The sequence below is a fragment of the Bos mutus genome, chromosome 23, assembly GCF_027580195.1.
Source record: "Bos mutus isolate GX-2022 chromosome 23, NWIPB_WYAK_1.1, whole genome shotgun sequence".
In the NCBI taxonomy this organism is placed as follows: domain Eukaryota; kingdom Metazoa; phylum Chordata; class Mammalia; order Artiodactyla; family Bovidae; genus Bos; species Bos mutus.
In genome coordinates, this window is record NC_091639.1 from 29,915,469 (window position 1) to 29,940,779 (window position 25,311).

Sequence of the window (25,311 nt, forward strand, 5' to 3'; positions counted from 1 at the left end):
TTGAATTATTCAGCCTCTTTTCTTCACTGAATTTTCCTACTGAGCTATCCTTATTTCAGCCTTTTTTCTCCACTGAATTTCTTCACTGAGCTATCCTTATTCTATTACTCTTTATATCCTTAATTAAAGTTTAATTAAGCAGTTGTTTCCTGATCCTCGCTGACGCCGTCCTCGCTTCGAATTCCCTGGATCCACCGGGGCTGGACCCCGGCAGGTTGCCATTTCCTTCTCCAATGCACGAAAGTGAAAAGTGAAAGTGAAGTCGCTCAGTCGTGTCCGACCCTCAGTGACGCCATGGACTGCAGCCTTCCAGGCTCCTCCGTCCATGGAATTTTCCAGGCAAGAGTACTGGAGTGGGGTGCCATTGCCTTCTCTGCTAATGTGGGTTGGCCGCATCCAATCAGTGGAAGGTCTGAATAGAACAAGAAGCTGATGCTCTTCCAGGTAAGAGAGGATTCTCATGTCTGGGGACAGAGAGAGAGAGAGAGAGAGAGAGAGAGAAAGAGAGAGAGATCTTCTAGAGGCTCAGTTTCTGTGAGTTTTATTTTTGTAAATACTTAATTTTTCCCACAGCACCTATCACCAGCTGATATGCTGTATGATTCTGAGTTTATTTGTTTATTGCCAACCCCCCTTGTGTAAGTTCATGACAGCTGCTGCTGCTGCTGCTTAAGTCGCTTCAGTCATGTCCAACTCTGTGCGACCCCATAGACGGCAGCCCACCAGGCTCCCCCGTCCCTGGGATTCTCCAGGCAAGAACACTGGAGTGGGTTGCCATTTCCTTCTCCAATGCATGAAAGTGAAAAGTGAAAGTGAAGTTGCTCAGTCGTGTCCGACTCTCTGCGACCCCATGGACTACAGCCTACCAGGCTCCTCCGTCCATGGAATTTTCCAGGCGAGAGTACTGGAGTGGGGTGCCATTGCCTTCTCCGTCATGACAGCAGGAATGTCATTTTTATTCTCTGCTGTCAGGAACGTCATTTTATTCTCTGCTGTATTTCTACTGCCCAGTGCACAGTAGGTGCTCAGTAAATGCCTAAAAAATTGTTCTATTCCAAAGGCTATCCAAGAATACAAAAAGGCTTTCTCTCATAATACCAGACCTCTAGAGTGGTGGTCCTCCCACTTCCGTCATTCATGAGAATCCACGGGGCCCTTTTATAGATTGATTTTGTGCTTTTAAAATACAATTTTGAGAAGAGGTCTGTAAGCTTCACCAGACAACCAAAGGGGTCCAGGGTATGAAACGGTCAAGAACTTACCCTGCTCAAGGAAAATGGCTTGAAGGCAGGAATGAGGCCTTCCTCCTCGGTCACAGAGCTTAACACAGTGTGGAAGCTCAGCACGCATTTTCTGAGCAGAGGGAGGCTGGGCGGCCCCTCAGCGGGCCCCCCAGCTCACAGTGGCTGAGCATAGCCTTCGTGCCCGGTCCTGTGTGACATACTGCACATGCCTCTGTCCACTGAATTATCATAGGGACAGTCTTTCTAAGACAGTCCATTAGTCTCCTCAGCTCACAGACGAGAAGTTTAGAGATGTGAAGTATCCAAAGTTAAACTCCTCTGTTAAACAGATACATCTGGCAGGGAATCCAAGTTTCATTCCCTGGGCTACACTGCCTCCGGCGGCTCCTCTCCCCTGGGCTACCCCAGCACTTCCCCAGGTGGTCTTCATACCTGTTTCTGGCCCTGCTCCAATCTGTTTGCACGGCCACTATGTCACTTCCCTCCTCCACCAGGAAGTCCCTCCTAGGCTGCTTGACACCATCTAAGTGCCATCCTAACGCCAACTCTGAGTTGCCTCATTTTACCCTCCTGGGACCCCCACCCATCCCCACCCCATGGCCACCCTTTTCACGGCCCATCTTCATCTGTTATTGTTTTGGGTTAACTTTTTGCCTTTCTAGCTGGATGGGATCTAGTCTGTTTCATTCATTAAAGACAAGCAGCACGCGCAGTGCCTGGGCCATGATTGTCAGTAAGTGATGGATCCAATTTGTGAGTCGTAAAGATATGGCTATCTACTGTGACACATCCATCTATTTTTTTATGAAATGCCTAGAAAAGATAAATCTATAGAGAAATGGAATCATGTTTGCTGGGAGGGAGAGTGGGGAGTACAGCCTATGAAGCAGAAGGGATCTCTTTGGTGTAATGAAAACGGTCTATGAGGTTATAAAATTCTTAAAATCATTGAATTTTACACTTACAATGAGAACACTTTTGACATGTTATTATCCATGTCAAACACATGTATAATACTGAGGTATCATGTACATAATACCTCAATAAAACTGTTAAAAAAAAAAACAAACTAATGCCTGTCAGCTCTTTGCAAGTCAGTTCCAGAGATTTCTCTGATGGCGGGAAAGATACTCCCAAGTGGCATGTAGCTTGACACTTTTGTAAAAGCAATAATATTCAGACATCAAAGTTCACTGTTTCATAGGGAACCTTAACTTCTCAGGGAAGATATTTCACTACTTTGGATTCTTCAGGGTCTGTGATCAAGTTTCATGGCAACTGATAAAGAATTTCAGAGTCATGTGGTCATGCAAATTAAATTTTTAGACAGAAATCTTTGTGGCTTAGTTCGGCTGAAAACTAGAACGATGTATAGAAATGGGATGATGAGGTAGCAATCAGAAGCTGTTATCTCCAATTTCTGAGCCCTTGGGGCAATATTGCTAAACAGTCCTTTGGTTCCTAGTGGGAAGAAGGTCACTCCTTTCTTTTCTACAGATTTAGCAAGAGTTTGAAGTTTCCTAGGCTAACATGGAGGGACATAGGTGAAAACGGGCGGGCCTGGGGCCCCAGTCATATTCTAGGAGGGAGCTGCTTCTTTGCCCTGTTCTGGTTGAATGAGAGGCGGCAAGATATACCTGCAAGGGGCTGAAGCTGGACCTAATGGACCTATGAAGTTGCTATACACCATGCTCTGGTTCTCAAACGAAAACCATGGCACTTCTCAGGCCAAAGGTCCTTGGAAAGCTCAAGGCCAGCTGCCCCAAAGCCCCTTGATCTTACGGAATTTAAGACTGCTGGAGTGTGGCAGAGAGAAAGTTCCACTGCTCCAACCTGGGTTGCCTCCTGCTGGATTATTGCTCTCTTGCACTAGAAAGATTGGTGTAACTGATGGCCATATACTTTGTCTGCTGCATTTTACAAGATGGAAGGAAGCCTCAGCAGGAAGAGTGATCCAGTGGACAGAAGATGGACTGGAACACAGAAGACCTGAATTCAAAGGCCAGTGTTATAACTAAGCAGCTGTATGACACTGGGAAAATCACTTCTCTCTGAGCATCTGATTGTCCATCTGTAAAACGGAGGAGTCTGAGTTAAACGAATTTGAAGGTCCTTTTGACTCTAATACTAAGAATATTGATAACTCTAATTTCCTAACCTTGGTGTCCGGAATATTCACATTTATTCCTATGAGGCAGGCACAGTTTTCACTGCTTATAAACAAGGAAACTAAGGATAAGGCAGGCTAACCAAATGGCTCAAGTTCAAGTGAAAATGTTAATCACCCACTTGAACTTGTGTCTGACTCTGCAACCCGGTGGGCTGTAGCCTGCTAAGCTCCTATGTCCAAGCCTGCCAAGTTCCTCTATCCAAGAGATACTCCAAGCAAGAATACTGGAATAGGTTGCCATTTCCTTCTCCAGAGAATCTTCCCAACCCAGGGATCGCACCCAAGTCTCCTGCATTGCAGACAGATTCTTTACCATCTGAGCCATTCAAAGTGCTTAGAAATGGAATTGCTTGAACTTACCCAGATCGTCTACACTGGGTCCTCAACTCCAGCTACACAGCTAAGTGTGAGAGGATGTTCTTCGTTCCCTGGCTTGGGAGCACCATAAACATTTTCAAAGGCCACTCACTGCTATAGAAAAGCTTTAGATTTTTTTCCTCCAACAGTATGAAACTTTTAACAGTTATAACTTTTAACATACAGAAAATTAAAAGAACTTTACAGAGACTCTGTCATAACTATTTGTTACTAGCTCTGTTTGCTTTGAAACCTACCCAGCCATCTAGCCATCCCTCTGTTCCCCTATCAATTCATCTTATTTTTGGTAGAATCCTTTGTTTTTAATTAACTTTGAGAAGGGTTGCTCCCATCAGTTTTTCTCAGTTCTTTCTCCCTGGTCACATATCATTTAATCATTTCAAGAGCCAATGGAACCGAAATTGGAGAAAACAATGTCTACCCTCTAGATCATCTTCCTATTTCTTACTTCTTTAAAAAAACTTTTTTTGGCCCTGTGACACTCAGTATTTAATCCCCAACCAGGGATTGAACCTCCACCCCTGATGCAGTGGAAGTGTGGAATCTTAACTACTGGACCATCAGAGAAGTCCCATCTTCTTATTTCCACACATCATGCTAGTCTTCAAGCAAAGTCAAAAAGATTTCTCTTATTAAACATTCAGTACTAGAACTCCCATGACAATGTGACCCTGAGCTCCTTTATCCTGCCTTAGTGTGAGTTGCTCAGTCATGTCTACTCTTTGCAACCCCGTGGACTGTAGCCCGCCAGGCTCCTCTGTCCATGGGATTCTCCAGGCAAGAATACTGGAGTGGGTTGCCATTGCCTTCTCTAGGGGATCTTCCCAACCCAGGGATCAAACCCAGGTCTCCTTCATCCTGCCTTACAGATGAAGAAACAGGCTCATAAAAGTTAACAGCTGTCTGACTGTCACTTAGCTGGGGAGCGCTGGAGCTCAAGCCTCTGTAGGGCTAAAGCTTTGACTCGTAGCCCTGTGCCCTCATGCCTTTTGACATGGCAATTTCCCCATCATAGGCATTATGCTTTATCTTGAACCAATTTTTGTTAATTTCCGTTAGGAATTTTCTCCATAGGCAATTAACATCTTTTATAGCCAAACAAGGGAGAAGGCGATGGCACCCCACTCCAGTACTCTTGCCTGGAAAATCCCATGGATGGAGAAGCCTGGAAGGCTGCAGTCCATGGGGTTGCGAAGAGTCGGAAACAACTGAGCGACTTCACTTTCGCTTTTCACTTTAATGCATTGGAGAAGGAAATGGCAACCCACTCCAGTGTTCTTGCCTGGAGAATCCCAGGGACGGGGGAGCCTGGTGGGCTGCCGTCTATGGGGTCGCACAGAGTCGGACATGACTGAAGTGGCTTAACAACAACAATAGCCAAACAAAACAAAAACAACTGAGGGTTTATTCACTCTGTTATGACTAGAAATTCAGATACAGTATCTTAGAATAGTAAATTACATGGCCTTCTCTCATAAAGCTTAACATTTACAGTTTGTGTGTGTGAGTGTGTGTGTGTCCTGTGGATTCTGTAATAGTTGTTGCTTTTACAGACCAATGCCTTTGAACTCAGTTCACAAGCTTGACTGTTTCTTTTAAATTTCTTTTCCTTTTGCTTGTCCTGCTCTTGAAATAGAAGAGGTTTCATCAGGGGGCACCAGGGTAAGGGTTGGCGCTGGTGTGACATGGGATTGTTCAGATTACTCAGCATGGCTCTCAAGACCCAAGCTTATCATCCTCAATCTATCAGCGTGGCTCAAGAAGAAGAAGAAAAAGTCGCTCAGTCATGTCTGACTCTTTGCAACCCTATGAACTGTAGTCTGCCAGGGTCCTTTGTCCATGGGATTCTCCAGGCAAGAATACTGGAGTGGGTTGCTATGTCCTCCTCCAGGGGATCTTCCTGATCCAGGGAGCAAATCTGGGTCTCCTGCATTGCAGGCAGATTCTTTACCATCTGAGCCAAATTCCCTGGCCAACCTGCTTGAGTGATATTATCCTCTGTGAAATAAACAGGTCATAGAAGGACAAATATGGCACAATTCCATTTATATGAGGTATACAATATAGCCAATCTGTAGATGTGTAGGAAGTCTACCAGAGGCAGCAGGAACCAGGGCAGTGTGCAGAGGTCCAGTAATACCATCGACACGTGGCCAGGCTGTGGAGCTGGTTAAGTCCAAGTTCCAGTTCTGTCCTTTGCCAGTTGTACGGCCCAGGAAAGTTACCTAACTTCCCTCAACCCCTATGTCCTCTCTTATAACATCTGCCTCACAGAATTATTGACTGGGACACAGTAACATGTCCAGCACGCTTGGTAAATATTACCAGGTGTTAGGGAAATTAAATGGAAGTAGTCTTATTCGGGCTTCAGAGAAAAGAGAAAGCAGGGCAGGCCTCTGACCTTGTTTCCAACCTCCCTGGACACTGCCCTGACTACGTGCCTGCTGTGAGTGCAAGCCCAGGGCACCATAGATAAAATAGGAGGCAGATCTTGGAATTGTTGAGCCCCTGGAGGGGGTCTGACCAACCGAGCCCCAGGCTTAGCAACATTCCAAAATTTGCAAGAAAAAACAAACAACATTGTAAAAAAAAAAAAAAAAAGGTTAACATAAAACCAGAGCTACAGTTTGCTCCAGTCAACTACCCACTCCAGTACTCTTGCCTGGAAAATCCCATGGATGGAGGAGCTTGGGAGGCTGCAGTCCATGGGGTCGCAAAGAGTTGGACACGACGGAGTGACTTCACATAAAAGCATTGTCAATGACTGAACAGCAAAGGTGTTTGCCATCTGCCTCTAGGAGAATGAACCCAGTGCTGCCATAGCTGTTGACCTTCAACACCCTCTGAGGGAGTTCAGGGTGGAGTGAGGCACTGTGCTCCAGGGAATCTGGTGGGACAGGTCTGTAGATGGATGTTTTTAGGAATAGATTTTATGATCTCAATGCTTGCATCTCCTCATATTTCAGTCAGTTCAGTCGCTCAGCCGTGTCTGATTCTTTGCAACCCCATGAATCACAGCACGCCAGGCTTCCCTGTCCATCACCAACTCCCGGAGTTCACTCAGACTCACGTCCATCGAGTCAGTGATGCCATCCAGCCATCTCGTCCTCTGTCGTCCCCTTCTCCTCCTGCCCCCAATCCCTCCCAGCATCAGAGTCTTTTCCAATGAGTCAACTCTTCGCATGAGGTGGCCAAAGTACTGGAGTTTCAGCTTTAGCATCATTCCTTCCAAAGTAATCCCAGGGCTGATCTCCTTCAGGATGGACTGGTTGGATCTCCTTGCAGTCCAAGGGACTCTCAAGAGTCTTCTCCAACACCACAGTTCAAAAGCATCAATTCTTCAGCACTCAGCTTTCTTCACAGTCCAACTCTCACATCCATACATGACCACAGGAAAAACCATAGCCTTGACTAGACGGACCTCTGTTGGCAAAGTAATGTCTCTGCTTTTGAATATGCTATCTAGGTTGGTCATAACTTTCCTTTCAAGGAGTAAGCGTCTTTTAATTTCCTGGCTGCAGTCACCACCTGCAGTGATTTTGGAGCCCCCTAAAATAAAGTCTGACACTGTTTCCACTGTTTCCCCATCTATTTCCCATGAAGTGATGGGACCAGATGCCATGATCTTCGTTTTCTGAATGTTGAGCTTTAAGCCAACTTTTTCACTCTCCTCTTTCACTTTCATCAAGAGGCTTTTTAGTTCTTCTTCACTTTCTGCCATAAGGGTGGTGTCCTCTGCATATCTGAGGTTATTGATATTTCTCCCAGCAATCTTGATTCCAGCTTGTGTTTCTTCCAGTCCAGCGTTTCTCATGATGTATTCTGCATAGAAGTTAAACAAGCAGGGTGACAATATACAGCCTTGACGTACTCCTTTTCCTATTTGGAACCAGTCTGTTGTTCCATGTCCAGTTCTAACTGTTGCTTCCTGACCTGCATACAAATTTTCTCATATTTAGAGAAGCACTAAATCCCTTCATGTTGACATCAATCCTCTTGACTAACAAAAACCTTTTGTAAAATGAGTGCTTCATGGCACTGAACTCCCCCTTCACCAAAATCTTTATATATTGACTTTCCCCCACTGCCACTTTGGAGGAGTCTCTCAGAACTATCGGAGATGCTGCCTCCTGGGCTGTGGTCCTCATTTTGCCCCAAATAAAACTTAAGTCACAACTCTCAAGTTGTACATCTTTTTTTAGTCGACACTCCCAAACTGATGATGGTATTAGTTTGCAGCCTGGGATTATTAGTGAGAACACCCACACGGCAATTTTGAAGTCTCACCTGTGGAGTGATTATGCTGCCTGGGACCTATTCCCACTGGGGACTCCAGACTGCTATTACAGGGGATTTCCTAGTGCTGTTTGACTTGACCCCGGATGCTGTCAACCCATTTAGGAGATGTATATGGGTTATGATTGTATACTGAAAGTAAATTAGAAAATTCTCTATTAACTATTGAAAGTGTTTATTTGAGTTTAACTAGTGGTTTCTTTGGGCTTCCCTGGTGGCTCAGATGGTAAAGCATCTGCCTGCAATGTGGGAGACTTGGGTTCGATCCCTGGGTTGGGAAGATCCCCTGGAGAAGGATATGGCAACCCACTCCAGTACTCTTGCCTGGAAAATTCCATGGACAGAGGAGCTTCATAGGCTACAGTCCTTATTAATGAATCCTTCAAACCTGAAACCAAAGTTAAAATTTTTGGCAAAACACCAGGCAGTGAGCAGCCCAGCTTGACAGGCAGTGGCAGTCTCGAAGGAAAAGAATTCAGATGTGAGATGAGATTATACACTTCAGGTCTGGAGTGGGTTGCCATTTCCTCCTCCAGAGGATCTTCCTGACCCAGGGATTGAAACCAGGTCTCCTGCTTTGCAGGCGGATTCTTTACCATCTGAGCCACCAGGGAAGCCTGTGTGAGACATGGGATTTGGTTAACATTTTTTGGTAGGGTGTTTTTGTCTTCACCCACGAAGTTTCTCTTTTCAGGGCTTTTAAGTGCACACTGCCTGCCAACAGAGTATACAGGACAGAAACAGAAAAAGTGTTGGCCTGAATTCATAAGGTCAAAGATGAAAGTCAGAATGCTGGTAAGAAAAAACCTTAATAATGTTTTTGGCTGAACTCAAGCTGTTTGGGACTCTTTCTCAAGCAATGCCAAATAATTCATGCTGTAAAAAATAAATTCCACAAACTCCTTTGATATCATAAATACCGAACAATAGAACTGTTGACTGCATTTTCTCTGGCATTTTCAGGAAGACACACCCTGAGTGCTCTGTTCCATGGTACAGTTCTTAGAATCTGTTCATAAATAATGGCTTTTTAAAATAAGATATAAAATTTTTCCATGGCCAAGAAAAGATGTCCAGGTAATTTAAAGACCCTTAAATGTGGAAAGCATTGTACCAAGTGCTTAACATGAGTTATCTCATTTAATTCTCCCCACAACGCTATGGTATAGACATTCTGTCCTCCCCAAGTTACAATGAAGAAAACTATAGATGTTAAGCAACTTGCCTGAGGTTTCAGCTTGCAGGGTTAGAGTTCCTTCCAGTCCAGGCAGGCTTTCAAGATTTTATGAGCCATCAGCCAGATGGCCTCGAGGCAGGAGGCAGATGGGCACCCCCAGGGTAAAGCATCGGGGTTTCATTCCCTGTGGACTGAAACTCCAAGACAAGATAACAGGACAATAAAGAGAGGAGGCTGGGCCCTGTTCGGACCACATATTTCTTTTCTTGAAGTTAGGAGACCTCCACTACCACACAGGCACAGAAAGGCTCCTTGGAGGGAGGAATTATGTCAAGAGATATTCTACCCAGACACCTTTTCGGTAGAATCCATTTGGCTAAGGGATGCATGTGCACACATGGGAAGACCCTGAGATAAACCAAATATGGACTGTGAACCCAGGCAAATTAAAATGGCTGACCAAAGGAAATCTGGAAGAAATGCCACATAAAAGTAATTCAAACTGCCACAAGGGTGCGACTAAGCGACTCTCTCTCTCTCTCTGTCTCTCTGTCTCTCTCTCTCTCTCTCTCTCGCTGAGTCTGCCCACGTGTCTATCCACACATATTGTATTTTCTCTCTTAAAAAATATTTCACTTGTTTTACTACTTTCTGTCTTTGTGGGAATTCTTTTCTGCAAAGCCTAAGGGCCAGGGCCCTTGTCACTGACCACTGATCTAGTGGCTAGGATCTGGTGCTTTCAACCGCTCTGACCCAACCCGATCTCTGACTGGGAACTCAAGCCATTGCAAGCGAGGCCACCGAGATCAGCCTAGGGCAAGTCACTCAGCCTCTCAGAATTTTAGTTTGTGATGTCAACTGGGGATGATACCTGCCTTGCAGGTGTGTCATGCAGAGTAGATATAATACATGTAAAGTGCTTAGTACAGAATCTGAATGGCAAAAAAAAAAAAAAAAAAGGAATCTGCATGGCAATAGCTTCTTCATTGATGCTTCTGAATTGTGGTGTTGGAGAAGACTCTTGAGAGTCCCTTGGACTGCAAGGAGATCCAACCAGTCCATTCTGAAGGAGATTAGCCCTGGGATTTCTTTGGAAAGAATGATGCTGAAGCTGAAACTCCAGTACTTTGGCCACCTCATGCGAAGAGTTGACTCATTGTAAAAGACTCTGATGCTGGGAGGGATTGGGGGCAGGAGGAGAAGGGGACGACAGAGGATGAGATGGCTGGATGGCATCACTGACTTGATGGACGTGAGTCTGAGTGAACTCTGGGAGTTGGTGATGGACAGGGAGGCCTGGCGTGCTGTGATTCATGGGGTTGCAAATAGTCGGACACGAGTGAGCGACTGAACTGAACTGAACTGACAAGGAAGCTATTTTTGTGTCCTCTTTCTGTTGTTCTTATAAAGTATACAAACTCGAGTGGGACCAGAAATATATTCCTTCTCCTAATGCCTCGATGAGGATAACAATGAAAGGAGGACTCAGTAAGGACACTGGGAGGCCATGGGTTATGGACCCAGTGAAGGACCCGAAGAACACACACCACAGTTTGGTCCAACCAAGGGAAGAAGGGCTATTACCTGTGCCACAAAACTAGGCAGGGGGTATTTATGCACTGAACAATGGCGCGCCTCACTCAACCCATAAAAGGCATTCATTCTGGATCTCTTTGGGGTTCTCAGGGGAAAACTGAGCTCACCCCTATAAGTAATACAATTAGCCATTACATGTACCAGGTACAGAGTGCCAGTGCCAGCATCTTACACATCGTCTCATCTGCACAGCAACCCCAGGCTGTAAGGATTATTTTGCCCGCTTCCTAGGGGAGGTTACAAACCTAAGCCTGCTTGACTCATATGCCCATGATCTTAAAATACGGTGCTTATGAAGAAAGATTGGTTGTGAGGGAGAAAGCAATCAAGTCAATGTACTGTAAGCAAAAGAGGAAATCTCATTATGAAAGTGGTATTTCACAGATTTCCTGAGTAAGGAGCCAGAACTGGAAACTAGAAAGGTTGTGAGCGTGCTCACTCACTGTCTTGCTGTCTGTCTCTGTCCATCTTTTCTTTCTTTTGCTAGAACACTCCTCTACCCTTCCTCAGCCCCATCATAGTATTAGCCACTTCACTCTTCTGAGGTTATATGTTATTGGTCCACGTTCTCATGAAGACTTCACATTCCCAGGGGAAGACTCTTTAGTAAAAATTCTCTTTCTTTTTTTTTTTTTTTTGTTAAAGAAGTGAATACATCACTGATAGTAAAGTATTTAGGATGCATTCCTTTTAAAAAATATTTATTTATTTTCACTGTACCAAGTTTTAGTTGCAGCTCTTGGATCTTTGATCTTTGTTGTGGTATGCAGGATGTTTAGTTGGGCATGTGGGATCTAGCTTCCTGATGGAAATCGAACCTGAGCCCCCTGCATCGGGAGTGTAGAGTCTCAGCCACTGAAAGGCAGGGAAGTCCCCTTTTTCTTATTTTATTACCCAGGTAGAATGTGAAAGTTGAAGAGGGGGCCACAGAAATTTCTGAGTCCGGCCTAGTCTTAAGCAGGAATCTATAAAACCCCTGGAGAGTGCTTACCCATCTGTTTAGACACTTCAGGGGGGCCAATTGTACTGTAGGAGTCCTGGCTCTTAAAATGTGCGTGCTCAGTGGCTCAGTTGTGTCCAACTCTTTGCCACCCCATGGACAGTAGCCCGCAGACTCCTCTGTCCATGGAATTTACCAGGCAAGAACACTGGAGTGGGTTGCCATTTTCTTCTCCAAGGGACCTTCCTGACCCAGGGATTGAACCACACAGGTCTTGTGTCTCCTGCATTGCAGGCAGATACTTCACCACTGTGCACCTGGGAGGGACGGGTCTTAAAATACCTTCCCTTTCACTATTCCTGCCTCTATTAATTCTCCTCCACGGAACCCACCTGGGCTGAGGGAGCAGGCCTGGTAGATGGCCCTAGCCCTTACTGTTGCAGGAAAGGGGACCCTTTCCAAGGCCTGAAACTGGGCTCTTGTCTAACACTTGGAAATGAATTGTCCGAGGAGACACATGTGCTGACAAAGCAAAAGATTTTATTGGGAAAGGACCCCCAGGGGAGAGCAGTAGGGTAAGGGAACCCAGGAGAACAGCTCTGTCACATGGCTTGCAGTCTCGGGTTTTATGGTGACAGGATTCGTTTCCAGGTTGTCTTTAGCCAATCACTCTGACTCAGAGTACTTCCTGGTGGTGCACGCCTCGTTCAGCCAAGATGGATGCCAGAGAGAAGAATTCTGGGAGGTGGTCGGACATGCGGTGTCTTCATTTGACCTTTCCCAAACTCTTCCGGTTGGTGGAGGCTTATTAGTTCCGTATCCCTTACCAAAACATCCTGTCGTAAAACAACTCATGCAAATAGTTACTATGGTGCCTGGCCAGGGTGGGTGGTTTCAATCAGTGTGCTTCCCCTAACATTACCTCCCAGCTTCTTGTCCACAAGCTCCCATTATTAATATTCCTCTGAAAATGAACACCCAGACCAGAGCCAGACTGAATCTGCCACCCTCCAGGTCTGACCTCTGGGCAAGATTTCCATGCCATTTGGTCAGCGCAGCACCTGGTGGCCAGCGCCCAGAAGGACAAATTGCCCTAGAGGAAGAACCATTAGGGAGTCACTCAGGGGCCAAAGGCAATGATGAGGGGAGAGGGTGGACATGAAGACCACCCTGTTCCTGAGGATGCTTAGGGAGTAAGGACCCCAGGAAGGTCCTGGCTGGGATAGGAAGGCCAGAACCTGCAGCTTCCTCCCCTCTGGGCCCAGCCTGGTGTCACAGGTCCTGAGTGGGGTCTTTCTGAGAGTGTGACCAGGGCCAAGGGTAGGGGGAAAGTTATGACAAGGGGGCTGTTGAGAAGACTGAGGTTTCTAAATCAGCAGGGGACTCAGGGAGGGCAATTAGTGCCCAGTGAGGGAGGGGGCTTACCAGTGCGGGGGTCCATCAGTGAGGGGCCCTATGAAAAGATGGGGCTCAATTTAAGTGATGAGGGGGAAAACTATAGGACTTTGTTTTTGTCAACTTTGGGGTCTCAGTGTTGCAGCCTGGGCCCTTTTCCACCCACTTCCACCCCTCACCCCTCTCCCTCCCTCCCTTCCCTCTTCCCTTCTCCCTTGGACAGAGTCTAGGGCAAGTATGCTGTTCATTAACATAGCTTAAGATAAACATTTCCATAAGATTTGAGAAAAGTTAAGTTCAGGGGGAATCAGGTGTCCTCATGGCAACAGAGAATTTTAAAAGAAACCTCTTTTTTAATTTGTATAGAGAAGTGGAAAAAATATAAAGCTAGTAATTTGCTTCCTCCTGCTGCTTAAGAGAGAGATAAAAAATGTCTGACACTTGCAGCCTATATCCTCCATTTGGAGACTCCTGTCCTTCCTGCCTGTTACCCTCTCAAAACCAGCAAGCAGGGTATCCCCATTCACAATCCCAGAAGAAGATGCATTGGTCCAGCTGGAGCTGCTGCTTGTTGAGGACCAATACAAGGATGGCAGCAGGAACCACATCTATAAACTGCAGGGATAAGAGAAAGAAAATTGATGCTCCAGAGGGATGAACACTAGACAGGGTGTCCTCCACAGCTACACTGCTTTCCTGTAAGATGCTCAAGCATTCATTTATTTTAGAAAATTCAACCTATATTTGTATAAGCATTGAGGAGCGTGTAATTAACACAATGTCAGGTGCCTCAAGATATTGATTTAGGCAGAAAAATTAATCAACTTAGAATGTGGGGTAGTCAATTCAAGGGCACCAGATCAGCTACTTAGTGGAGACTCTAAATATTGTCTGTTTCTACTATAGTACTAGTTAATAAGGAAAAAAAATCAAGCCACCTATGCATTTTTTTTTTCACCTATGCAATTTTAAACACTCTACTAGCCACATTTTAAAAAAACTGAAAGGAGAAAGGCAAAATTCATGTTAGTAATATGTTTTATTTAATCCCAATATTCAAAATATTATATTTCAACCTGCAATTAATATTATTGATGAGCTATTTTACATTTTTTATTCTGTCTTAAAATTACCATCTGTACTTCACATTTATAGCATATCTCAATTTGAATGCAGCATTTTCATTGGAAATACCTGATCTATATTTAGATACCCTAAAATATACAGTTGATCAAGTAAAGTTATAGTTACAAGTTCCATGATTTTACGCCAGCTCTCATTATTAAGCAGAATAAAATTAATTTAAGGTTTTTAATTTTTCACTGAGCCAATCTTATGGCCAAATTGTTTCTCCTGTGTAGAAGGGATTTTTGCCCTGCTAGATTGTGGGCTTGTACGCCACCTACACACACACACACACACACACACACACACACATACATCTGGAAATTCAAAGCTACATCTCTTCACTTCTTTTCTTGGTCTATATGACAACAAGTAATTTTTTTTTCATAGATTAACTGACCTGAGAATGTTGGAGATTTCTGAGATTTTGTTGTTGCTTTTTTTTTTTTTCCCATTGAAACAACTAAGTTTCCTTAGCAGAAGTTTTCTTTGCCCCTGAAACTCTGTAATTGCATATGGAGGCTCAGGAGATGCTGACAGCGTAAATCATTGATGACAAAATGCAAGCAGCTGATATTTGTCTTCTCTTGGTAGCTCTTGGAGACAATAGGTACTGGCATGGAGGAACAGCCCATATATAGAGTGCCCAGGCCAGACTTGAGGATTGAATGACAGATCAGGAGCTACCAGTCAAAGCCATGTGGGTAATTAAGGATCTAGGAGTAAAATCATGCCAGGACAACACATACCTTACAACATCTAGTACGGCACCATGGAAAGTGTCCCGCCAGGTAACACACCTACAGTCCCTGGGAGGCGGGCCTCTCATGCTCCCCTCTCCTTGGTATTGCTGAGCCTGCTTGGGCCTCCAGTTTTCTTACTCTTTTTCTTATTAGTGTTTTTATTCCAGGAAGGAAGAGACAGCTCCAGCTCCCTCTTCTTGGCGTCCCAGTCTTCATCTCGCTGATCGAGTTGCAGCCCCATCCTCCTGGCGACCTGGCGATATTCCCGGCACTGGGGTTCAGCCCTAGGAGAGGGAAGCCAGCTCTCAACCCCTGCATCAGACAGCATGTCCAGCCTGTGGAGCAGCCTCTCCTCTACCCTCTGCATGCGGCCTGGGCACCTAGGCCATTCACTCAAGGAGAAATGAGGTCAAGTTCGAGCATTTCCAAGTGTACACTTAGAGAGGTCTCAGACACTAAAGAAACTAGCAATACTTTGAGGTGGAGAAGACTGGGGTGCCTGGGTCAAATGTTCATAGAATCAAAGACAACCACTTAGCTTGAAGGCCCTGCTCATTTTTTAAATGCTCACATCAATAGAGGTCAAGGAAGACTGCCCTGTTTGTACGTACGCAGGAAGGCTTCTTGAGGGTCGAAAAGGGAGGGGACCCCATCCCATAGTAAATGTGGACATGCACCCACAGGTCTGTATGATGGGATCCATCTTAGAAAAAAGTTGCTCGTGCTTCTTAGCAAGGGTTCATGGACCATCAGGGTAAAAAAAGAAACAAGATAATTGGCCAAAGGTAAACAAAGACCCGGAAGGACTAGCCTGTGTAAGTGATTTACATCACCTCCATACTGCGCTCCGCCTTGCTCAGAGCGCCACACTGCTCTCTGGGTGTGTATCTCCGCCTAGGGTCTGACTTACTGCGCTCCTCCTCAATAGAGAGGATACCCATACCGTTTCTCTCTGAGTGTGTATCTCTGCCCTGCTTCTGAGTTAGATAAACTAACTGTTTTCCTGTGTGCTCTCCCACACATTGTGAAAGTGAAAGTCACTTAGTCGTGTCCAACTCTTTGTGACCCCATGGACTATACAATCCATGGAGTTCTCCAGGCCAGAATACTGGAGTGGGTAGCCATTCCCTTCTCCAGGGATCTTCCCAACCCAGGGATCAAACCCAGGTCTCCTGCTTTGCAGGCGGATTCTTTACCAGCTGAGTCACCAGGGAAGCCCCCCATACACTGTGCTGTGTGTCTCTAATAGTAAACTTCGTACCTTTTTGTACAGCTTTTGCCTCCTTGAAACATTCTTGTTTTCAAACAGGGGCAAGAGCCCAGGGCCACTTTGCTTCTAGCCTCTAGCCCCTGGTGAGTAGTGGCTAGGGCTCTTGGTTTTTATTCAGGTTTAAACCCAGGTTTAATTCCTGGGCAAGGAACTAAGATTTCGCTTCAGGACAGCTCACTGCTCTCCCTCTGACATCAGAAGACTGTTTTCCTTCATTTATCTATTTTATTTAAAGATTTTTTTTTAATGTGGACCAGGACCATTTTTAAAGTCTTTATTGAATTTGCTATTGTCCATGGGGTCACTAAGAGTGACTCACGACTGAAGCTACTTAGCACACATGCACAGTATTGCTCCTGTTTTAGGTTTTGGTTTTGTGGCTGTGAGGCATGTGGGATCTTAGCTTGAACCTCCTGCAATGGAAGGTGAAGTCTTAACCACTGGATCACCAGAGAAGTCCTATCGTTTATTTTTTAATGGCATATTTCACTGATTATAAAAGCTGTGTCTGTTCATTGTAGAAAATTTTAAAGTACAGAAACATGTAGAGAAGAAAATAAAAATTACAGTCACATATATTGTATGTATAGATAGATTTATGTAAAGCATAGTTAGATGATATTATATAAATGAGAGATATATATGTATATATAAATCATAGAATAGGTTATAGAAAAATAGATGAACTGATCATCAGACATGCACAGGCAATGAGAAGCATACAAAAAATATTGTATATGAGGCCAAAGGTTAGCATGTGACTTCTTTAAGGACACTGGTGAAAGCCAGTTCACAGAGATAGTATTTGAGTCAGTATGAGGACAAATGCAATTTGAGAGGATAGATGATCGTATAGCCAGAGCAAACAGTATTTTAAGTGCAAAGCATGATGAAATGCACCATTCATTCAGTGGATAGAAAACCAGCTTGTCCCTCAGCCCCTGTGCCCTCAATAAGATAGAAGTGACCTCTCCGTATTCAGACCACACAGTGTCCCTCCTCCAGCCCGCTCTTTTGACCTCTGTCACTGTCTATCTTGCGTTAGTGTAATTTATATAAACAAGTTATCTCTTCTCTGAGACAGAGAGCTTCTTATTGCCCAGCACTGTATTTGCTGCATCGTTACATCCTTTTTAGTATTTAGTTCGATGCCATGCATGTGAAAGTGAAAGTGTTAGTCCCCCAGTCGTGTCCGACTCTTTGAAACCCTATGGATCGTAGCTCGCCAGGCTCCTCTGTCCATGGGATTCTTCAGGCAAGAATACTGGAACGGGTTGCCATTTCCTTCTCTAGGGGATCTTTCCGACCCAGCGATAGAACCTGCGTCTGCTACACTGCAGGCAGATTTCTAACTGTCTAAACTACCAGGGACCCGCTGCCATGCATATAGTAGGGCTCAAAAATAATTGTTTTCTTAAATTTTACTGAAGTAGAGTTGATTTACAATGTATTAATTTCTCCTGAAAGAAATATTTGTTGAATGAGAGATTTACAACTTAAGAGAAGCTGAATCAAGGACTTCCCTGGTGGCCCAGTGGCTGAGACTAGCCTTCCCGCTTGTGGGGGACACGGATTCCATCCTTGATAGGGGAACCAAATCCTGCCTGCTGTGTGGCCAGAAAAAAAAATATCGAATTGAATAAAAACAAAAATACAACATATCAACTTAAAATAACTATATGGGGAAACTAACACTTCTAAAAAGAAGTGAAAAACTGAATTGAATGTTGATTGTTCCACTAGGATACCTAGAATATTCTGAAAACCGTCAAATCCTGTCTAAGCTTCTTTTGATATTCTTTTATATTTTTTCCCTTCATCATCCTAGCCCATGCCCTCACCTACTTGCAAAATGAAGCATTAAAAAATTCCTTATGTGATCTCCTTGCCTGTAGGGTAAGTACATTCAGTCCAGGCTGCACAGCATCATTTCCACCTCTTCCCCTATAGGAGTAACTTAGCTAGAGCCTCTGTTTCATCTTGCCAGTCCTCTGATGAGTTCACATCCACTTGCTTGCTCACCCATCCAGCCTTATTCTCCATTCCTCTCCACTGTGAAGTCTCTATTCTGCCAGGGCCACTCATCCCTTCTTTGTCTTTCCACTTCCTCACATCCACACACAACCTACTCTCATTTCCAACTTGGTACCTTCACTCCAAATCAGGAATCTTTCTCCCTCCTCCATTAAGCAAGTTTTAGCTAGCTTTTAGGATCCAGATTAATTTCTCCTTAACCAGAATTCCTTCCCTCTAAGCCCCAGCTGTCACAAGCCAAGTTCCTCATAGGAGATGATAAGTAAAAATGACTTACACGTGATGTGGTTGATTGACCTTTGTTGTATTTGTCTGCTCAGCGCTGCCTGCCCACTTTTCCTGGTAATAGCACTCATTCCCCATTATATGGAAGAATCGCTCCTCCTCCACTTCAGTTACGCTGCGATCGGGTATCCTAGTCATTCACCCACCGGTTACTACAGAAGGGCTGAGATTATTCAGAGAAATTCAGTAGAGGAGAACCAAGGACAGGCCCCTGAGGAATTCCAGCATCTAAAAGGCATGCAAGAATAGGAACTTAGAAAAATCATGAGAAGAAATGGCCCTCGAGTAGGAGAACCAGAAGAGAGCAGCAGCAGATAAAACAAGGAAGAGCAACCAAATACCAGATTAAGTGGAGGTAAGATGTGCACTGAAAAGACGCCATTAATCTAGCAGCGAGATCTCCGTGAATGAGAGCTGATTCAGTACGATGGGGGAACAAGTCAGAAGAGTGGGTGAAGAAGTAGAGACAATTGCATAGATGACCTTTCAAGTAGCTTAGAAATGTAGGGAAGAAGAAAGGCATAGCAGACACTGGAAGGACCTCTAACTCTTCGTGTGTTTGTTTAATAAAAGCTATCTGAGCATGTTCAGAAGACAAAGAGAAGGGCAGAGGAGGAATAGAGAAAACTTAAAAATACAAAAGATGCAACAAAGAATAAGGAAATGATGATCTTGTAGGAGACATAAAGGTTTGGATAAAGGATCTATATGGAGGGATAACACTTGCTACACAAGGATGGATGGGAAAGCACGAAGGAACAGATATATATAATATATTGGTTTGAGAGGTTTGAAAATGTATGCCCATGACTTTAACATTCTCTATGAAGTGGAAGGCATACATTCTGAAGGACAGGCTGAGATGTGATGGGGACTTGCAATTGTCAACACTGGAGAAGGACAGGAAGCGATGGCCAGAGTAACTAAAGGTTCAGCTGGAGACAGAAGTCTTAGAACTTCTGGTGGTACTGGTCGATTTATCTGTGGTCTTTTCCCTAGAAGAACAAGAACAGGCATGGAGAAGACAGAGACCAACCCAAGGCTAGGAATTCTGGGTTATATACTACAGAAGGACCAAGGGGTGGGAAGTTAAAAATAGTGGAAAGAGAGTGAAAGAAGCAGTGTATCATGGCACAGCAAACCAAAGGAAAGGGCGTTTTGCTCACCATCCAATCTACAAAGATCAGCCTGCTGCAGGCAATGACGCACAGTGCACTCTGTGCTTCAGACAGAAGAGATTGAGGTGATAAGGTACTTCGTTTAGTTCTCTGTGCTTCTGCCAGGAAATGAAAGACGATAACAGGATGCTCTGTGCTTTGGATAAGCAGGTTCTTTAGTTAGATGTGTCTCAGGAAGACTTGTAATGAATCCAAAGATTCTTGTATCTTCCCGTACATAGAAAAGCAGTATAATCATGACACCTGTTCTTAGTGATGAGCAGTAATCTTTTACCAAGATGTATCCTTGACTGCGACTGAAGTGACTTAGCAGCAGTAGCAGCAGCATCCTTGACTGCATGTATTCCTTTAACCAAAAAAATCATATATAGACTAGCCTTGCCTCCACCTCTTGAGATCAATTTCTCAGAGCTACTGAAAGGCTTTCTCCTGAGCTAAAGTCCTCAGTAAGACCTCAAATAAAACTGAACTCACAGGTCTCATGTTGTGCTTTTTGTCTTTTAGCCCACAGTGTCCAGCTGGCAGACAGAAGGAAGATAGTGAAACCTGCAGGGAGGTGAGAGGATGGAAGGGAAAGAATTTGAATAAGATGAGGTCTGGGACTCAAATACCTACATGAGGATTCAAAAACTGGGAAAATGAAGACAGGGAGTCATGGTCACAGGGTGGTATATTACAGTCTGAGAGAGTCCAGGAAACAATGCCGCTGATGTTGAGGTCTACGACAGATGGAGATTACTGAATGCAGGCGATGGCTGCAGGGTCAGGGAGAAGAGAGAATCTTAAAGTTAGGACTCAGGGTTCTGCCTCTATTTCCCAAATCACCTTAATGATTATTTTGAGTATTTTTAAGGTGGGACACCACTTTTCATCATAAGCAAAGATTTTACTGGTTTAACTTTCGGAAGATAACTATATTTCTGAGAAGGGCATTTCATTATCACCCTCATTCCCCAATGAATCTACGGTTAGATTTACTCTTGATTTCATTTTGGTTTTCAAGCAATGTTGTCCTCACTCTGCTGCTTTACTGTCTCAACTATGAATTACTTATTAACCTAACCAGATTATGTTGTTGCTGTTGTTTAGTCGCTAAGTCGTGTCTCACTCTTTGTGACCCCATGGACTGTACCCTGCCAGGCTCTTCTGTCCATGGGATTTCCCAGGCAAGAACACTGGAGTGGCTTGCTATTTCCTTCTCCAGGAGATCTTCCCAGCCCAGGGATCGAACCCACATCTCCTGCATTGCAGGTGGATTCTTGACTACTGAGCCACCAGAGAAGCAGCCAGATTATACATTCTTCAACTTTACCAACATCCCTCTCAGAGCTATAATCTTCATGTACATGAAAGTGAAGTTTCTCAGTCACGTCCAACTTTTCGCAACCCCATGGGCTGTAGTCCGCCAGGCTCCTCTGTCTATGGGGATTCTTCAGACAAGAACACTGGAGTGGGTTGCCATTCCCATCTCCAGGGAACTGAACCTGGGTTTCCTGCATTGCAGGCAGACTCTTTACCCTCTGAGCCACCAGGGAAGCCCAATCATGTACATAATTGATACTTAATTCTATTTGAATATTTGGCTGAGAGAAAAAAATTAATGGGTGCTAGAAAAGTTCTTAACTTTCCTGAGTGTGTAAGTAGGAGAGTCACAGATAAGTAGGCATTTTAAAAAGTATAAGGACCCTTATGGATGACAGCAGCCTAATTCACCTGCTTCATTTTAAATATGAGGAAACTGAGGGCCAGGAAGGAGACATTTTGTCTAAGGTGACACAGCTGGTTTGAAGACTTTTCAAGAATCTGAAGGGGGTCCAAGAATCTTGTACTATCTCCCATTTTCAAATTTGTGTCCCACCTCTCTTATCTCAGATAGTTTATGTATAGTCTAAAATAACAATTATAATTATTATATATTATTAAAATTATTATAATAATCATGTAAAGTTATAATAATTATAATGTTGCATAATTTTAAAACAATAGATTTTTCCATAAAAATATAATTTTTAAATTAATTAACTGCCTGACATGCCTCTCTAATTTTTATTTTCTGTAAGGTAACAATAAATTTTTAAAAAATGAAGTATAGTTGATTTACAAAGTTGTGTTAATACCTGATATACAGCAAGGTGATTCTGTTTTACATATACATATATGAATATATATATTCTTTTTTCAGATATTTTTCTCATAGGTTATTACAAGATACATTGAATATAGTTTCCTGTGCCATACAATAGGACTTTGTTGTTTATCTAGTTTATATATAGTAATGTCTGCTAATCTCAAACAATAGATTTTGATATTATATTTAATTATAATCTAAATAGTCTAAAACAATATAATTTCCACCCCAAACTAGTCATTTCAATGAAATATTAATAAAAACTCAAACAACGATTGGTTGGATTGTGTCACTTCATTTTCATCAACCTGAGACCACTGAATTGGTAAAGATCTTGGTCACTGGTGTTCCTGTTTCTCTGCCCTTTTTAACTGGGAATACAGTCCGTGGGGTCACAAAGAGGCAGACACGACTAAGCATGGAGCACAGCACCAAAGGAAACTTACTTCTCCAGGAACGCCACACAGGCTTTCTGCCCATAGATCTGCGCGAGCCTCTTTGGTGTGTCTCCAAAGAAGTCGGGGGCGTCGATGGCGGCATGCAAGGCATGGAGGGCTTTGAGCACGTTCAGATGGCCTGACTCAGCTGCGAAATGAGCGGGGGTCCAGCCCACATCAGTTACCAGGCACGGCCGGGCTCCATGTTCTATCAGGAGCTGTAGCACCTCCATGTGTCCTTAGATGAAGCCAGAAGAAACAGGAGGTTAAGGTGAAAGTGTCTCTGCCAGGCTGACGCCAGAGCTAGCCTAGGTGGCACAGAAGAGGGGGAGACATTTGCCCTGGAGGCCCCTCCAGTTTCTTAGCATCACCCCCTCCTCTGTTCTCCCTCTTCTTACCAGGGACTCAGGGTCCCACCCTAACCCCTTTGCTCCTGCTCCGGGTCTGAGCCCTCGAAGGATTCCCTCTTCTCCTTTCAGGATGCTCCCCTCTCTTGTCCATTCTTACAGATGCCACCCAGGAATTTGCTTTTTCTCCTAAGGTACTCTATCCACTCCCCAACTCCCCATCTGAGCTGGCACCCATAAGTTTCCCTCTGCTTTCAGCAGTACCGGTGCTGATTGCAAAACCAAATATTTTGCAACAACATGGATGGACCTTGAGGGGCATGATCCTAAATGGAATAAGTCAGACAGAGGAAGACAAGTATCATATGATCGCACTATAGGCAGAAGCTAAAAACAAAAAACTGAGCTCATAGGCACAGAGAACAGAGCGCTGGGGTGTGGGTGGGTGTGAGATGGGTGAAGATGGTCAAAAGGTACAAACTTCCGGTTATAAATGTCAATAGGATGTAATATATACCATGGTGACTATCATCAATAATACTCCATTGCATACTTGAAAGTTGTTAAGAGGGTAGATCTTAAAAGTTATCACAAGGAAAAAAATATATATGGTGACAGAAGTTAACCAAACTTATCGTGGTATTGGACAATTTATACAAAAATGGAATCATTATGTTAGACACTAATACTGATATAATAATGTATGTTAATTACATCTCAATAAAAAAATAGTTTAAGTCCCAGTTACATGAAAACTAGCACAGATTAAGAGCTCATGCTTTCTAGTCATATGGACGTGGGTTTATACCTGAGAATAAATACTGCTTGCTAACCATAACAACCCAGATGAGAAACAAACGGCTGAGGTTTAGTTTCCTTATTTGTATAAAATATCACTTATCTCACTGAGCTCTTGAGAAGTACAAATGAAATCACAGGCAAAAAGTACAGGGCACAGAGACCGGCATTCAGCAAATGTTCCACTGACAGGTGCTTTAGTGTAACTCCCATCACTGTGCTTAAATTTCTGCAAAATTCTCCCAACTGATTTCTTTGGCTTGCTTCCTGGCAGCCCAGTCTCCATACAGGAGTCAAAGCAAAATTTTAAAAAGCAAAGTTGACTATCACACTTTCCAAACATTCTTTAATGGTATTCTATGGCTGAAGGTCTTCACAGGCCCCTTGGCGGCGTTTCTGCCATGATCCTTCTCCAGTTCTATAACCGAGACTAGTTTAGCGTGCCCCCTGGCCATGAACAAGACAAAGTTCCTATCCTATGAGCAGGAATGATGCTCCATTTCTGCTAGAGGTTAAGAGGGCTAGTATTAATTAGGAGTCCCTACGTGCTAGGCAATGCACACTCACTATCTTCCTGAATTTTCACCGCAAAACAGCATTACTGCTCTCATTATACAGATAAATAGACTAAGACTCAGAGATGTTACATAACTTGCCTAAGGTGCTACAGCTAGTTTAAGTGGTGGTGCCAGGACTGAAATGGTTGTCATTCATGTGTCTGATTTCCAAGAAATGTTCTTTCTACTACCCCACAACGACTGCCTACTGGGAACCTCATGAACAGTGGTCTTGAAAGGAGAGACCTATATAGGCATTGCCCTCTCACCCTTGATCGCAGCCCAGTGAAGTGGGGTTCGGTCATTCCAGTCCACGTCCTTGTAGTTTGGGTCACAGAGACCTTTCTTCAAAATCTTTTTCACTGAACTGTAGTCCCCTGCAGCCACAGCTTGGTGGAGCTTTGTCATGTCGGACAGTTTGGTCAATTCCATGATCAAGAAAAGCAACTGTGGGAAAAGCATGCCACTTAGGAAATTCTCTACAACACTTGATTTCTAGTGAGTGATTCCATAGGGTTCCCACTGTTTACTTTCTGTTTTACTTCGTACATTTGCATCCAGGGTTACTTCATGTGTGTGCCCTATTGAGTGTGTATTTGGATCTTAGCTACTACGTGGTTAGTGCCTGCCAATGCCCCATCCAAAAACTTTCAATGGTTCCTTTCTACTTATAGGATTATAGGCTAAACTCAAGGGCTGACATTTGCTAATTGGCCTCAAACCACTTCCCAGTACTACTTCCCACTCCTACTCTGAAGTGATAGCAGTGTGACCCTGAGTTAGTTGTGTAACTCTGTACCTCATCTTTCTCATCTAAAGAGTGAATATTATTAGCCAGGGTCTTGTGAGGATACAAGGGCAATTCATGTGAACAGTTTATACTGGATACAGACCAGGTAATTAACTATTGTTAATTCAAGAGATGGTATGTGTGCCGGATTGCTCAGTTGTGTCTGACTCTATGCAGCCCTTTGGACAAGAGCCCACCAGGCTTCTCCATCTCAGGGATTTTTCAGCAAGAATTCTGGAGTGGGTAGCCATTTCCTCCTCCAGGGGATCTTCCTGACCCAGGGATCAAACACGCATCTCCTGTGTCTCCTGCACTGCAGGCAGATTCTTTACCTCTAGCCACCGGGAAGGTAAACAAACAAATAAAATGGCTAAATTGTTTACAACATTAAGAGATAAACCCACAGTTCTCAAATTACAGTCT

At 44.0% G+C, this 25,311-nt stretch overlaps 1 protein-coding gene and 1 long non-coding RNA gene across 3 annotated transcripts in view; one reads left to right on the forward strand and one right to left on the reverse strand.

Annotated features, from left to right (window-relative positions):
- Positions 1-15,367, forward strand: LOC138984923 (uncharacterized). The gene is made up of 3 exons (XR_011462174.1): positions 1-444; positions 8,783-8,883; positions 15,232-15,367. It is a non-coding gene; the product is annotated as an uncharacterized lncRNA (long non-coding RNA).
- Positions 12,239-25,311, reverse strand: part of ANKRD66 (ankyrin repeat domain 66) — a 15,818-nt gene continuing 2,745 nt past the window's right edge. The window contains exons 3-5 of one of the 2 annotated variants that reach the window (XM_070360889.1): positions 24,368-24,545; positions 22,406-22,634; positions 12,239-15,348 (exon numbers count right to left, since the gene is read on the reverse strand). In XM_070360889.1, coding sequence (XP_070216990.1) covers positions 15,147-15,348; positions 22,406-22,634; positions 24,368-24,530 — 594 coding nt within the window. In that variant the 5' untranslated portion in view covers positions 24,531-24,545 and the 3' untranslated portion in view covers positions 12,239-15,146. The remainder of the gene's footprint in view (positions 15,349-22,405; positions 22,635-24,367; positions 24,546-25,311) is intronic. The other variant, XM_070360888.1, reaches the window with a different exon arrangement.